Source organism: Oncorhynchus clarkii, chromosome 3, assembly GCF_045791955.1.
Source record: "Oncorhynchus clarkii lewisi isolate Uvic-CL-2024 chromosome 3, UVic_Ocla_1.0, whole genome shotgun sequence".
Classification (NCBI taxonomy): domain Eukaryota; kingdom Metazoa; phylum Chordata; class Actinopteri; order Salmoniformes; family Salmonidae; genus Oncorhynchus; species Oncorhynchus clarkii.
This window is the reverse complement of record NC_092149.1, coordinates 78,998,712-79,013,404: the sequence shown is the minus strand read 5'-3', so window position 1 is coordinate 79,013,404 and position 14,693 is coordinate 78,998,712. Positions and strand designations below refer to the sequence as shown.

Below are 14,693 nucleotides of genomic sequence, written 5' to 3'. Positions count from 1 at the left end.
AGTTTCTGTGAAAGTTTTCAAGTTTCATTCCATACAGGAGGAAGAGAGGAATGCTATCCATCAATCCACAGCAGCAATACATACAGTGATTCATATACTTTCAAAAAGCGTGAGGTGCACTTGGTTAGATTTAAGTTGCCCATCACAATGGTGACAATAGAAGAAATGGGAGCGTGAAGCTAAATCAAAGCTAAACCAAGCGCACCCCTTTAGTATTTGCCAGTATTTGACCCAGATTCTAACCAAAACGTCACACGGGTGAGAGGGGAACACCACAAAGATACAGGGGTTAAATGCAAGCCTCTCGAAATACCACCACACGCAACAAGTTCATCACAAAGCAGTTTGGAATGTCACTGTCATCTTAGGGCCTATTGCGTTGTTCTGTTAAAAAAAAAAAAAAAAAGCCAATACAGGAGACGATCGCATTGAGAGGGAACAGTTTGTAAGGTGAGATGATCTACAGCACGGCTGTGACTGAGTGAAAAGCCAGGAGGGCAGCAAGATTGCATCAGGGCCAGGTTTGGAGCCCAGGGGCACGTGCCCTGTGTCCCCGTTCATAAATACGGCCCTGGATTATGTTACCGGTCCAAAATAAAATCAATACTTAAGGGCTGAGGAATTACCTAACATTATCTCAAGCTACAGTCGCAACAAGAGAGCCTTGGAGAAAATAGCTGACACCAGTCTCCGCCCTGGGGACTCGGTTGGCCAAAAGGGACTGGAATGCATGCCTAGTAAACATGCACTCAGGTAAAGCTGGTGGAGTGGCAAAGGGCAAGCCGGAAGTCTCATGGTAAAGATGGTGGCGGGACAAGAAGGCACACCAGAAGTCTCATGCAAATTATTATTTCATTTTTTTATGCCACACAGACGACAGAGAGAAAAGGCCAGAGGAAGACAGAGATACAAAAGAACAGAAAGACAAAAGGAGAGAAAGAGAGATAAGACTATAGGGATAGAATGAGAGAGAGTGAGAGAGAGTGAGAAGAGAGGGAGGGAGGGAAAGGGAGGAGAGGAGACGCACCCTGCTGCTCATCCAGAGTCATGGATCCCAGCTGTTTGTTAACCACAGACGAGGGAGAATCTGGAACACAAATAAGACTCACTAAACAACGGGGCACAGAGGGTCACACCAGGGTTCATACGATCATGCTCAGGTCACACAGAGGTCAAAGATCAAAGCTCAAGTCAAAACGCAGCTTAAAGTGGACCAAGGCCAAGCAGGAAAAATAGTTAAACACAGCTAAATGAACAGACAGTGTTGTTTGTTGTAACACTGGGAAGAACATCTCAAGGTTGATATTGATATGGAAATAGAACAGCAATTTCACTACAAAAAGCTTGTGGGAGATGGAACACATACGGGACTTAGCGCCACACGTACAGTGCTAAAACACAAAAGATATCACACGCGCAATTCATAGTTCGATAACAACAGAAGATTTACACAGTAGTTCAACTTTTTCAGGCATCTCAAGTTGTCTCACTCAGCCTTTTGAAAGGAAGTCATGGAACAAGGATGGACCTCGTAGTGATACGAACACCCACTCACTGCATGTGTGTTGAGCTGATACCAACTATGTTGACCATGGGGTAGTGCCAGTGTCCAACCACACTGACCAAGGGCCTGTGTAATGCGCAAACATCTGTCACCTTGTGTGACCAGTAACCAGCGACCACAACAAGGGCATCATGCAGAAATTCATCATTGGCAAACCATTCACTCCACCTCAAACTAGATGAATAGACTTCCAAAGAAAGTTGTTACTGAGAGATAGATTGACATATGAATTGATTCCTACCACAATGTCACATGGTCTGATGCCAGTGCATTCCACTGCAACTCAAGCTACATACGTCCACATTACGAGTGTTTCGTGAAGCGAATCGTAAAGGATTGAGATTGAATATCATTATTTCCCATGTATATGAAATACCAATTGGTGTGTTCATAGTAGCTTCATCAGTCTCTACAGAAAAGCCAGATGTCACAGCCCTGACGAGGCTTCGCGCCAATACTGAAGCTTACATGTTCAGGTACAAACAATACATATGAAAAATGGGAGACAACATACAAAACTGACTCATTGTAGCCACTTACATTATGTCTGTCTGTGCCTGTACCGTGCTGTGAAAAAGTATTTGCCCCCTTTCAAATTCTCTACTTTTGCATATTTTTGATACCGAATGTGTTATCAAATCTTCAACCAAAACCTAAAATTAGATAAAGGGAACCTGAATGAACAAATAACACGACAATTGCATACTTATTTCATGTATTTCATAAAGTTATGTAACTCAACCTGCTGCGTCGAAGAGAATGGGGGCGTGCTCAGTCGTCCTTTTCCTGTAGTCTACAATCATCTCCTTTGTCTTGGTTACGTTGAGGGATAGGTTGTTATTCTGGCACCAAGGGGCCAGGTCTCTGACCTCCTCCCTGTAGGCTGTCTCGTCATTGTCGGTGATCAGGCCTACCACTGTTGTGTCGTCTGCAAACTTAATAATGGTGTTGGAGTCGTGCCTGGCCATGCAGTCATTAGTGAACAGGGAGTACAGGAGGGGACTGAGCACGCACCCCTGGGGGGCTCCAGTGTTGAGGATCAGCATGGCAGATGTGTTGCTACCTACCCTCACCACCTGGGGGCGGCCCGTCAGGAAGTCCAGGATCCAGTTGCAGAGGGAGATGTTTAGTCCCAGGATCCTTAGCTTAGTGATGAGCTTTGAGGGTACTATGGTGTTGAACGCTGAGCTGTAGTCAATGAATAGCATTCTCACATAAGTGTTCCATTTGTCCAGGTGGGAAAGGGCAGTGTGGGGTGCAATAGAGATTGCATCATCTGTGGATCTGTTGTGGTGGTATGCAAAGTGGAGTGGGTCTAGGGTTTCTGGGATAATGGTGTTGATGTGAGCCATTACCAGCCTTTCAAAACACTTCATGGCTACAGACGTGAGTGCTACGGGTTTGTATTCATTTAGGAAAGTTGCCTTGGTGTTCTTGGGCACAGGGATTATGGTGGTCTGCTTGAAACATGTTGGTATTGCAGACTCAAATCAGGGACAGGTTGAAAATGTCAGTGAAGACACCTGCCAGTTGGTCAGCAAATTCCCGGAGCACACGTCCTGGTAATCCGTTTGGCCCCGCAGCCTTGTGAATGTTGACTTGTTTAACAGGTCTTACTCACGTCGGCTACGAAGAGCGTGATAACACAGTCGCCTGGAACAGCTGAAGCTCTCACGCAGGCCTCAGTGTTGCTTGCCTCAAAGTGAGCATAGAAGTGATTTAGCTCGTCTGGTAGGCTCGTGTCACTGGGCAGCTCGCGGCTGTGCATCCCTTTGTTGTCTGTAACAGTTTGCAATCCCTGCCACATAAGATGAGCTTCGGAGCCGGTGTAGTACGATTCAATCTTAGCCATGTATTGACGCTTTGCCTGTTTGATGGTTCGTCGGAGGGCATAGCGGGATTTCTTATAAGCTTCCGGATTAGAGTCCCGCACCTTGAAAGCGGAAGCTCTACCCTTTAGCTCAGTACGAATGTTGCCTGTAATCCATGGCTTCTGGTTGGGGTATGTACGTACAGTCCCTGTGGGGACGACGTCCTCGATGCACTTATTGATAAAGCCAGTGACTGATGCGGTGTACTCCTCAGTGCCATCGGAAGAATCCCGGAACATGTTCCAGTCTGTGATTGCAAAACAATCCTGTAGTTTAGCATCTGCTTCATCTGACCACTTTCTTATTAGACCGAGTCACCGGTGCTTCCTGCTTTAGTTTTTGCTTGTAAGCAGGAATCAGGAGGATAGAATTGTGGTCGGATTTACCAAATGGACGGCGAGGGAGAGCTCTGTGTGTGGAGTAAAGGTGATCTAGAATTTCTCTCTCTCTGGTTGCACATTTAACATGTTGATAGAAATGAGGTAGAACTGATTTAAGTTACCCTGCATTAAAGTCTCCGGCCACTAGTAGCACCGCCTCTGGGTGAGCGGTTTCCTATTTGCTTATTTCCTTATACAGCGGACTGAGTGCGGTCTTAGTCCCAGCATCCATCTATGGTGGTAAATAAACAGCCACAAAAAGTATAGCTGAAAACTCTCTAGGCAATTAGTGTGGTCTGCAATTTATCACAAGATACTCTATTTCAGGCGAGCAAAATCTAGAGACTTCCTTAGATTTCGTGCACCAGCTGTTGTTTACAAATATGACCGCCCCCCTCAGAGTGTGCTGTTCTATCCTGCCGGTGCAGCGTATATCCCACTAGCTGAATATCCATGCCACAATTCCGTGAAACATAAAATATTACAGTGTTTGATGTCCCGTTGGTAGGATATTTGTGATCGTATCTCGTCTAATTTATTGTCCAATGATTGCATGTTGGCGAGTAATATTGGCGGTAATGGCAGCTTTCCCACTTGCCTTCTGCGGATCCTAACGAGGCACCCTGCTCTGTGTCCTCTGTACCTGCGTCTCTTCCTCTTGCAAATAACTGGGATGTTGGCCTTGTCGGGTGTTCGGAGAATGTCCTGTGAGTCTTTGTCTAATCCGAGGTGAGTGATCGTTGTCCTGATATCCAGAAGCTCGTTGTCTAATCCGAGGTGGGTGATCGCTGTCCTGATATCCAGAAGCTCGTTGTCTAATCCGAGGTGAGTGATCGCTGTCCTGATATCCAGAAGCTCGTTGTCTAATCCGAGGTGAGTGATCGCTGTCCTGATATCCAGAAGCTCGTTGTCTAATTCGAGGTGAGTGATCGCTGTCCTGATATCCAGAAGCTCGTTGTCTAATCCGAGGTGAGTGATCGCTGTCCTGATATCCAGAAGCTCGTTGTCTAATCCGAGGTGAGTGATCGCTGTCCTGATATCCAGAAGCTCGTTGTCTAATTCGAGGTGAGTGATCGCTGTTTTTTTGCCGTAAAATACGGTTCCAGCAACATTATGTACAAAATAAGTAAAAAATTACACGAAAATAAAAAAAAACACATAATAGCACAATTGGTTGGGCGCCCGTAAAACTGCTGACTTTTCTTCCGGCGCCATTTTACATATAATCTTAACCATAGTCATAACCATCCATAGTCTTCAATATATTACAAAGACAACCCCTTCATACTGCTGCTGATGCCAAGGGGCTGCAGAAGCAGTGTTGCACAGCCAACTACCTCACTGCCACACCATACAGGGGAGCTACAGGCAGGACTACCCAAGCAGAAAGAGGAGGGGGGTGGTGGGGATGTGTATGTTTGGTGGAAGGGGGTTTGTGTGTGTGTGTGACAGGTAAAGAGGCGTAAACAGAATATGCAAAACGGAGCCGACGGAGCGTAGTGTTTTTCGTCACAAAAGGGGCGGCTCCTTTTTGTGTGCTCCGACATTCGACGTACCCCCGTGCCACGTGAAAACTGTAACATGCCGTATCATCCTTCCGTAGCCGTGGGGGCATGGTTTGTGTAGGAAATTAACCTTGCTTGGTTCCTTGACCTGATCTACAGTTGAAGTCAGAAGTTTACATACACTTAGGTTGGAGTCATTAAAACTCGTTTTTCAACCACTCCACAAATTTCTTGTTAACAAACTATAGTTTTGGCAAGTCGGTTAGGACATCTACTTTGCCCATGACAAGTCATTTTTCCAAAAATTGTTTACAGACAGATTTTTTCACTTATAATTCACTGTATCACAATTTCAGTGGGTCAGAAGTTTACATCCACTAAGTTGACTGTGCCTTTAAACAATTCCAGAAAAGGATGTCATGGCTTTAGAAGCTTCAGATGGGCTAGTTGACATAATTTGAGTCAATTGGAGATGTACCTGTGGATGGATTTCAAGGCCTACCTTCAAACTCAGTGCCTCTTTGCTTGACATCATGGGAAAAATCAAAAGAAATCAGCCAAGACCTCAGAACAAAAGTTGTTGACCTACACTAGTCTGGTTCATCCTTGGGAGCAATTTCCAAACGTCTGAAGGTACCACGTTCTTCTGTACAAACAATAGTGCGCAAGTATAAACACCATGGGACCACGCAGCCGTCATACCACTCAGGAAGGAGACGTGTTCTGTCTCCTAGAGATGAACATACTTTGGTGCAAAAAGAGCAAATCATTCCAAGAACAACAGCAATAGACCTTGTGAAGATGCTGGAGGAAACAGGTACAAAAGTATCTATATCCACAGTAAAACAAGTCCTATATCGACATAACCTGAAAGGCCTGCTCCAAAACCATCAAAAAGCCAGACTATGGTTTGCAATAAAAATCATACTTTTTGGAGAAATGTCCTCTGGCCTGATGAAACAAAAATAGAACTGTTTGGCCATAATGGCCATCGTTATGTTTGGAGGAAAAAGGGGGATGCTTGCAAGCCGAAGAACACCATCCCAACCGTGAAGCACGGGGGTGGCAGCATCATGTTGTGGGGGTGCTTTGCTGCAGGAGGGACTATTGCTCTTCACAAAATAGATGGCAACATGAGGAAGGAAAATTATGTGGACGGAAAATTATGTGGACATATTGAAGCAACATCTCAAGACATCAGTCAGGAAGTTAAAGCTTGGCCGCAAATGGGTCTTCCAAATGGACAGTGACCCCAAGCATACTTCCAGAGTTGTGGCAAAATGGTTTAACCTTTTTGGGATAGGGGGTAGCATTTTCATTTTTGGATGAATAGCGTGCCCAGAGTGAACTGCCTCCCAGGTCCCAGATGCTAATATATGCATATTATTATTAGTATTGGAGAGAAAACACTCTGAAGTTTCTAAAACTGTTTGAATGATGTCTGAGTATAACAGAACTCATATGGCAGGCGAAAACCTGAGAAAAATCCAACCAGGAAGTGGGACATTGAGGTTGGTAGTTTTTCAAAACTTGGCCTACTGAATACACATTGAGATATAGATAAAGTTGCTTCCACTAGATGTCAACCGTCTTCAGAAACTTGAATGAGGATTCTACTATAAAGGAGGGGCTCATGAGACCTCTTTGAGACAGGGGTCTGGCATAGTGCCTTGGTCTCATGACGCGCGCACCCGACAGAGTTACTTCTCGTTCCAGTGCTTTTCTGAAGACAAAGGAATTCTCCGGTTGGACATTATTGAAGTTTTATGTTAAAAACATCCTGAAGATTGATTCCATACATCGTTTGACATGTTTCTAAAGGACTAATGGAACTTTTCGAGTTTTTGTCTGGACGAAATGCTTGCGCATCATGAAGATGGATTACTGGGCTGAACACGCTAACAACAAGTGGCTATTTGGACATAAATGATGGACTTCATGAAACTTTATGGAACAAATCAGTCATTTATTGTCGAACTGGGATTCCTGGGAGTGCCTTCTGATGAAGATCATCAAAGTGAATATTTATGGTGTTGTTTCTAACTTTGTTGATTCCGAAATGGCAGATATTCCTCTGGCTGGATTGGGTTCTGAGCGCCATTCTCAGATTATGCTTTTTCCGTAAAGTTTTTTTGAAATCTGACACAGCGGTTGCATTAAGGAGAAGTCTATCTTTAATTCTGTGAATAACACTTGTATCTTTTATCAACGTTTATTATATTTCTGCAAAATCACCGGATGTTTTGGAATCAAAACATTACTGCACGTAAGGCGCCAATGTAAACTGAGATTTTTGGATATAAATATGCACATTATCGAACAAAACATGCATGTATTGTGTAACATGATGTCCTATGAGTGTCATCTCATGAAGATCATCAAAGGTTAGTGATAAATTGTATGTATATTTCTGCTTTTTGTGACTCCTATCTTTGGCTGGAAAAATGTCTGTTTTCTCGACTTGGCTATGACCTAACATAATCATATGTTGTGCTTTCGCTGTAAAGCATTTTTGAAATCGGACACGATGGGTAGATAAACATCTTGTTAATCTTTCATTTGCTGTATTGGACTTGTTAATGTGTCAAAGTTACATATTTCTAAAAAATATTTTTGAATTCCGCACGCTGCCTTTTCAGCAGAATGTTGTCGAGTTCCGCTAGCGGAAACCCTGCCCTAGAAAGGTTAAGGACAACAAAGTGATGGTATTGGAGTGGCCATCACAAAGTCCTGACCTCAATCCCATTAAAAATTAGCAGGCAGAACTGAAAAAGTGTGTGTGAGCAAGGAGGCCTACAAACCTGACAGTTACACCAGCTCTGTCAGAAGGAATGGGCCAAAATTCACCCAACGTATTGTGGGAAGCTTGTGGAAGGCTACCCAAAACATTTGACCCAAGTTAAACAATTTAAAGGCAATGCTACCAAATACTAATTGAGTGTATGCAAACTTCTGACCAACTGGGAATGTGATGAAAGAAATACAAGCTGAAATAAATCATTCTCTCTACTATTATTCTGACATGTCACATTCTTAAAATAAAAGTGGTGATGATCCTAACTGAACTAAAACAGGGAATTTTAACTAGGATTAAATGTCAGGTATTGTGAAAAACTGAGTTTAAATGTATTTGGCTAAGGTGTATTTAAACTTGAGTTTGAGTTTATTTTATTTTTACAGGGACAGTGCACATGAATCAACGTTTCAGTAAAAGTGCCAGTTTTAGCCAGCCGGCTAATTTTCAACAGCAGTCCCTGGGCAGGTTATTAAAAACAATTACAACATAGGCAATCATTGAGCAGTGAGCACACGCAGAGCAACATAGGACAAGCAAGACACTGCATACAGACAGAGCAACATAGGACAAAAAGCAGCAAGACAAAATTCATAAAAGCAACAAAGTGTTTCCACACCTCACAACCAACAGACAACATGGAAAGCAGGAATACATAGCTAGGAATTATGTTCACAAATCTGATTGACCATCAGCCATGTCTTCATGCATTTTGTGAAAGTGTGATATATGTGGTGTAGTTATGCATATGTCTGATGGCAGTGTATTCCAGACATGGGAAGCTCTCACAGAGAAAACGGATTTACTAAAGGTGCTTTTCCTTAAGGGAACTAACTATACAGTCACCTCTCATGGCAGACCTTGTGGATCTGCTGCCATATGTTTGGGTTTTCTGTTTAACAAAAATATTGAGTGGAGGGGGAGCCAGGCCATTTAGGATCTTGAATACAAGACATGTATTGCACATCGGTGTATTGTACAAGATTTTCCCAACTCAGGAGCTCATGCTTTCTGAGGATGTAACAGTGATGATGGCTATGGGGATTCCTAGCAAGCACTTTGAGAGCCTGTTTGTAGACAGACTGAATAGGTTTTAATGTTGTACAGCAAGCTTGGGCCCAACTAGTCAAGCAGTATGTTAAGTGGGAGAGTATCATAGATTTGAAGTCCAGTTTTGCTACCTCTGTAGTCAAACAATTTCGTATAAATCGGAAATTAGCTAGGTTGAACTTGGTTATTTGAATTACCTTTTTCACATGCTTTTTAAAAGAGAGGTTGGAATCAAGTATGATGCCAAGGTACTTAAAATCAGATACCACCTGGAGCTTTTCCCCTGACACACAGACATCTGGCTCAGTAGCATCTGTTGCCCTCTTTGTGAAGAACATGCAAACAGTTTTTTTCACATTGAGATGCAAACACGAGTCACCGAGCCACTTTGTAACCTGGACCTGAACTTCCGACTTCAATTGTATAGGCTATGCATCAAAATAGCCTATTTTGCATTGATAAACTAATATAATCTCAGTGACTGTTCAAACAATAAACCAACCAAAGGTATCCCTATTAGAATCCCTCCCACAATGTAATATGTTTAAAAGTAATAACTAGTGATTCCAGGCTACTGGTAACAACAGCTGTGAGATCTGTGCTTATTATCCATGACTAAAACATGATGCCATTCTATTTTTAGCTGATATAGGAGTGACGGTAGCTCAACAGAGTGGAGCTTGTAGTACATTTTAAAAGTCTGAGGGGCATATGGAATTTGGCTAGAGGCAGTGCTGAGTTGGGTAGAAGAGGTAAAAGAGAGTATGGTGTGGGGACAGGAGCAATGTCCCCTCTAAGCTGCGTGGATGAGTGGGAGCGCAGCTCCCCCATGACTGCCACGCAGAAGAAATATCAGCTGGCGCAGAGAAGAACTTAACAGGGAAAACTCTAGAAAGTTGAGTGAACACTATCAACATTTTCCTTTACTGTGGGAATTGTGATCGAATCAATGCAATATTAGTAATTTTCAATGCAACATACCGAAACAAAACTAACTATGCAAGACTTAGTATGCAAGAGATTTTGTTGTAAGCAGAACGAATCGGAGTATGATTCTATTACATTGACACGCACGATTCAGCCAGTACTCTACACAAACCGGTGCGCCATAGCCAATCAGAGCTGCAGTAGGCCAATATGCAAATAGACCATTGCCATATATGGATATGTGCCATTCACTTTGATCTGGACTGTGTTTACAGCATGAGCGGTTGTGAGTAGATGCGCTTGTTTTGAGATCAACACGAGAGCTGCATGTAAACACGTGTGCACATTTGTACATATCCTTTGCTAGTTAGTGAGTTATTAGCCCAGTTATAGATCATTTGTAGTCAGCAATGGGGTAGTGACTGTAACCTGTAGGGGGAGCCATCTTGGTGGCAGCAGCAACAGCCCCCTGTGATTGGCTCTCAGTGCCTGCAGTGGAGGAAGAGGATTGACTCTGTCCTGGGGGGTCGGCCAACAGGAGCAGCCGCTGCAAGCGCCTACACACTAAACTTACTGGCAGCCGATGAGGGCCGTACTCTGACAGAGGTAGATAGACGAGAGGGACAGAGAGAGAGACAGAGGTGGAGAGACGAGAGGGACAGAGGTGGAGAGACAGAGGGACGGAGGGACAGAGGGGCGGAGGGACGAGAGGGACAGAGGGGTGGGACAGAGGGGTGGAGGGACGAGAGAGACAGAGGGGTGGAGAGACGAGAGGGACAGAGGGGTGGAGGTACAGAGGGACGAGAAGGACAGAGGGACGAGAGGTACGAGAGGGACAGAGGGACAGAGGGGTGGAGGGACGAGAGGGACAGAGGGAGAGACAGAGGTGGAGAGGTGGAGAGACAAGAGGGACAGAGGGGTTGAGGGACAGAGGGGTGGAGGGACGAGAGGGACAGAGGGGTGGAGAGACAGAGGGACGGAGGGACAGAGGGGCGGAGGGACAGAGGGGCGGAGGGGTGGGACAGAGGGGTGGAGGGACGAGAGGGACAGAGGGGTGGAGAGACGAGAGGGACAGAGGGGTGGAGGGACGAGAGGGACAGAGGGGTGGAGAGACGAGAGGGACAGAGGGGTGGAGAGACGAGAGGGACGAGAGGGACGAGAGGGACAGAGGGGCAGAGAGGTGGATAAACGAGAGAGACAAGGAGGAAGAGGAGGAGAGGCAATAAAGGAAAATAAAGGAAACAGTAGAAGGAGAGGGTAAGGCAGCTGCTTGAGTGGTACAGCTTCCACACACACTCCCATAGTCTGCGCATACGCACTCCCATAGTCTGCGCATACGCACTCCCATAGTCTGCGCATACGCACTCCCATAGTCTGCGCATACGCACTCCCATAGTCTGCGCATACGCACTCCCATAGTCTGCGCATACGCACTCCCATAGTCTGCGCATACGCACTCCCATAGTCTGCGCATACGCACTCCCATAGTCTGCGCATACGCACTCCCATAGTCTGCGCATACGCACTCTCATAGTCTGCGCATACGCACTCTCATAGTCTGCGCATACGCACTCTCATAGTCTGCGCATACGCACTCTCATAGTCTGCGCATACGCACTCTCATAGTCTGCGCATACGCACTCTCATAGTCTGCGCATACGCACTCTCATAGTCTGCGCATACGCACTCTCATAGTCTGCGCATACGCACACACACACACACACGTGTTATGGTCTGCTAGTGGCAGTTTACTGTGAGTAGGGTTGGAAAGCGACCGGTAATTTACAAAAGTCAGAAGAATCTTCAGGAATTTAAGTAATTAACAGAATATCTTTGACAATCTAATATAACTGGTCATTTATACTTGAACATTCTGGTAGTTTACTGGTAAACGTATAAACACTCCCTTCAGAACTCTAACTGTGGACCACCTGTTGGCTCTCCTCAAATCAAACACGATGACAATTACTCGGCCCTCTTATGGGAAAAATGGCATCTTAGTGGACTGGAGAGCTAAAATGTCGGTTTTGATTTCAGTCCTCAGCGTATGTGTGTGTTCTCTCTACGTGACCCTTACCAGGCAGTGCGGCCTCTGCGGTGGGTGTGGGTGTTGGCGTGGAGGTCACAGCCGTGTCTGCCTGACTCCTCTGCTCTGAATCTGGGGAGGAGGTGAGGGCGCATGAGGGAAGCACCGCGCTTTCCATGGATGAGGAGGTTGATGGAGGATGTGCTGTAACCGTTGACGATGACCCTGAGGAGGAGGTGGACTTGGAGATGGGTACAGGTACAGGGTTGACGGCGGAGGCCTCCATTTCCACAGAGCCCTCTAGGGCTCTGGCAGCTTGTGGAGGGGGTATGGTAGGGAGTGTTGGGATGGTGGGGGCCCCCTCTATGCGAGGAAGAGTGCCTGGAGGAGATGCAGGAAATATGTGTTTAATTTCTTTTCTGAAGCATGTCTTTTTATAAAGTTCTAATCTGTTGTTTTGAATTGTATTTTTTGCCTTTCATAAACAAAACACTGGTGCCAACTCGGCTCCAGAAATAGCAGCCTAAATAAATAAATAAGGTCTAATCATAGATCTGTGGCAACGGGCCAACCACAACCCTGTCCCAGTGTCTCACCTGTAGGGCGTGTCTGAGGGCGCGTCGTCCCCCGGCTGCCCTGGGCCTCGCTGGCCTCCTCAAACCAGCGGGACAACATGTCCGACATTCTCTGCATCAGCGACACGTTGGGACTCTGCTCTCCTGGGGGGGGGCGTCAGAGACTGAGTTAGCATGAATTACACGACTGGCTGGCATTTCTCAGCACAACATTCTGCTAATTATTTCCATCACTCTGTGTTAAGCCAGCTAATCACGTGGGTTAAAAGAAATAATTCCCCCAAAACCCTCTCAATTAAATGTTAGGCTTACCTGGCAGATTATTATGACTATAAATTGTTTAAGGTTAATATCAGTAGTGGGTAGGAGCTCAATATATATAAATCAGTATCCTGTAACAATGTTTAAACTCGCTAACCAATAATGGAGCGTGCTCATTATAAATACATTGTGATTTAGTTTTGGTATCAGACTAACTTGTCTTAAGATTTTGTTTGCAGAGCATACAGGCTGGCAGTTTATTGCCAGTTCATCCTATGGGCACAAGGGAGAACTGGACGAGGTGTACTGCGTCTCATCCCTGTGTGTGTCATTTCTTCCATAACAGGCTGACTACACCGCAAAATACATTTCTAAATCTATATTATTCAATTAATGCACGCGCCTGTGTTGCCAAGGGCTAAAATAGAAGTCAGTTCTATTTCTGAAGCAGATTGCGCTGCAAGTCCTGCCTCTCCCATCTCATTGGTTTATAGAAACAGGTATCCACGTGCCATCTCCTCATTGGTTATACCCATGTGGGTGACTGAAAGACGAACGAGGCCAGTGGGGGTAATGCACCTAATTTCTGAAAGTTGCCAATCGCAATATAAAGTCAAGAGAAGAAAAAGCCTGGAAGGAGGCTTGATGACCATAAACGATTCGGTTGACCGTTTTATGTGTGGATTAATTGGTGGCGTACAGGACCTTGTGCATTTCAGGTAAAATAACAACTCAATGTTTATATCCCAGGACAAATTAGCTAGCAACAGCAAGCTAGCTAAATAGGACAAATTAGCTAGCAAGTGCAAGCTAGCTAGCTGAATTGCCATAAATGTATAATGCTTTTCGACCTGTCGCCAAATTAATATATTCGGTTCAGAGTTTGTTTTGATATTTTAACCTGCGTGTCGTGATCGCGTTTGGTGTGGGGGGACAAAATACATTTATGCATGATGGCGCGTAGCTGGTTTGGGTTCCGTTTAAGGAGCCCATAGCCAGAAGCAAAGGCATTGAATGTTCTTATTTTACCATTATTTAACTAGGCAAGTCAGTTAAGAACAAATCCTTATTTACAATTCCTGCCTACCCCAGCCAAACCCTAACCCGGACAACACTGGGACAATTGTGCGCTGCCCTGCCTGTTGTGATACTGCCTGGAATCAAACCAGGGTCTGTAGTGACGCCTCTAGCACTGAGATGCAGTGCCTTTGACCGCAGCGTAAATCTAGCCTGGCCTAAGACATAGACCTCATGCCTGCGCATTATGTAAAAATAGTATTAGTTAGCTTGTCCATTATAACAACAGGTTCAAGCGTAACCAGATAAACTTGCTTTGAAGATAAAAACTACCTTCAGTGCGCACTAATCACGTCCCTGTCGCTAGAGTAGTGACTTCAACTAGCTTTGGCTGCCATCTATTGGAAAGGAATGGTAACTACACGGGGAAGCTAGTTGGCTGAGTTAAAGTAGACTTTAATAATATATGCCATTTAGCAGACGCCTTTATCCAAAGCGAACTGAGTACATGGTAGTGAAAACAGATCATAGAAAATTATTACAATTTTGATAATGGATGGTCAGTCCTTGCTTTTGAGAATGGTTACATTTCTCCAGCCCCATCCCTCAGCTTTTACCAAAAGAGAAGCAGGGAGACTTTGTTTCTACTGCTGATTGCCACTTTAAGAAGTTAAGATGCAGATTAAATACACACCCAAATATGTTACAGATACTATAAAAATG

At 44.8% G+C, this 14,693-nt stretch overlaps 1 protein-coding gene across 6 annotated transcripts in view; it reads right to left on the bottom strand.

Annotated features, from left to right (window-relative positions):
* Positions 1 to 14,693, bottom strand: part of LOC139405325 (DDB1- and CUL4-associated factor 6-like) — a 56,322-nt gene that overhangs the window by 7,197 nt on the left and 34,432 nt on the right. For 3 of the 6 annotated variants that reach the window (XM_071147707.1, XM_071147708.1, XM_071147709.1), the window contains exons 9-12: positions 12,714 to 12,836; positions 12,169 to 12,498; positions 10,521 to 10,688; positions 1,028 to 1,087 (exon numbers count right to left, since the gene is read on the bottom strand). In XM_071147707.1, the coding sequence (XP_071003808.1) occupies positions 1,028 to 1,087; positions 10,521 to 10,688; positions 12,169 to 12,498; positions 12,714 to 12,836 (681 nt within the window). The remainder of the gene's footprint in view (positions 1 to 1,027; positions 1,088 to 10,520; positions 10,689 to 12,168; positions 12,499 to 12,713; positions 12,837 to 14,693) is intronic. The other 3 variants (XM_071147711.1, XM_071147712.1, XM_071147713.1) reach the window with 2 other exon arrangements.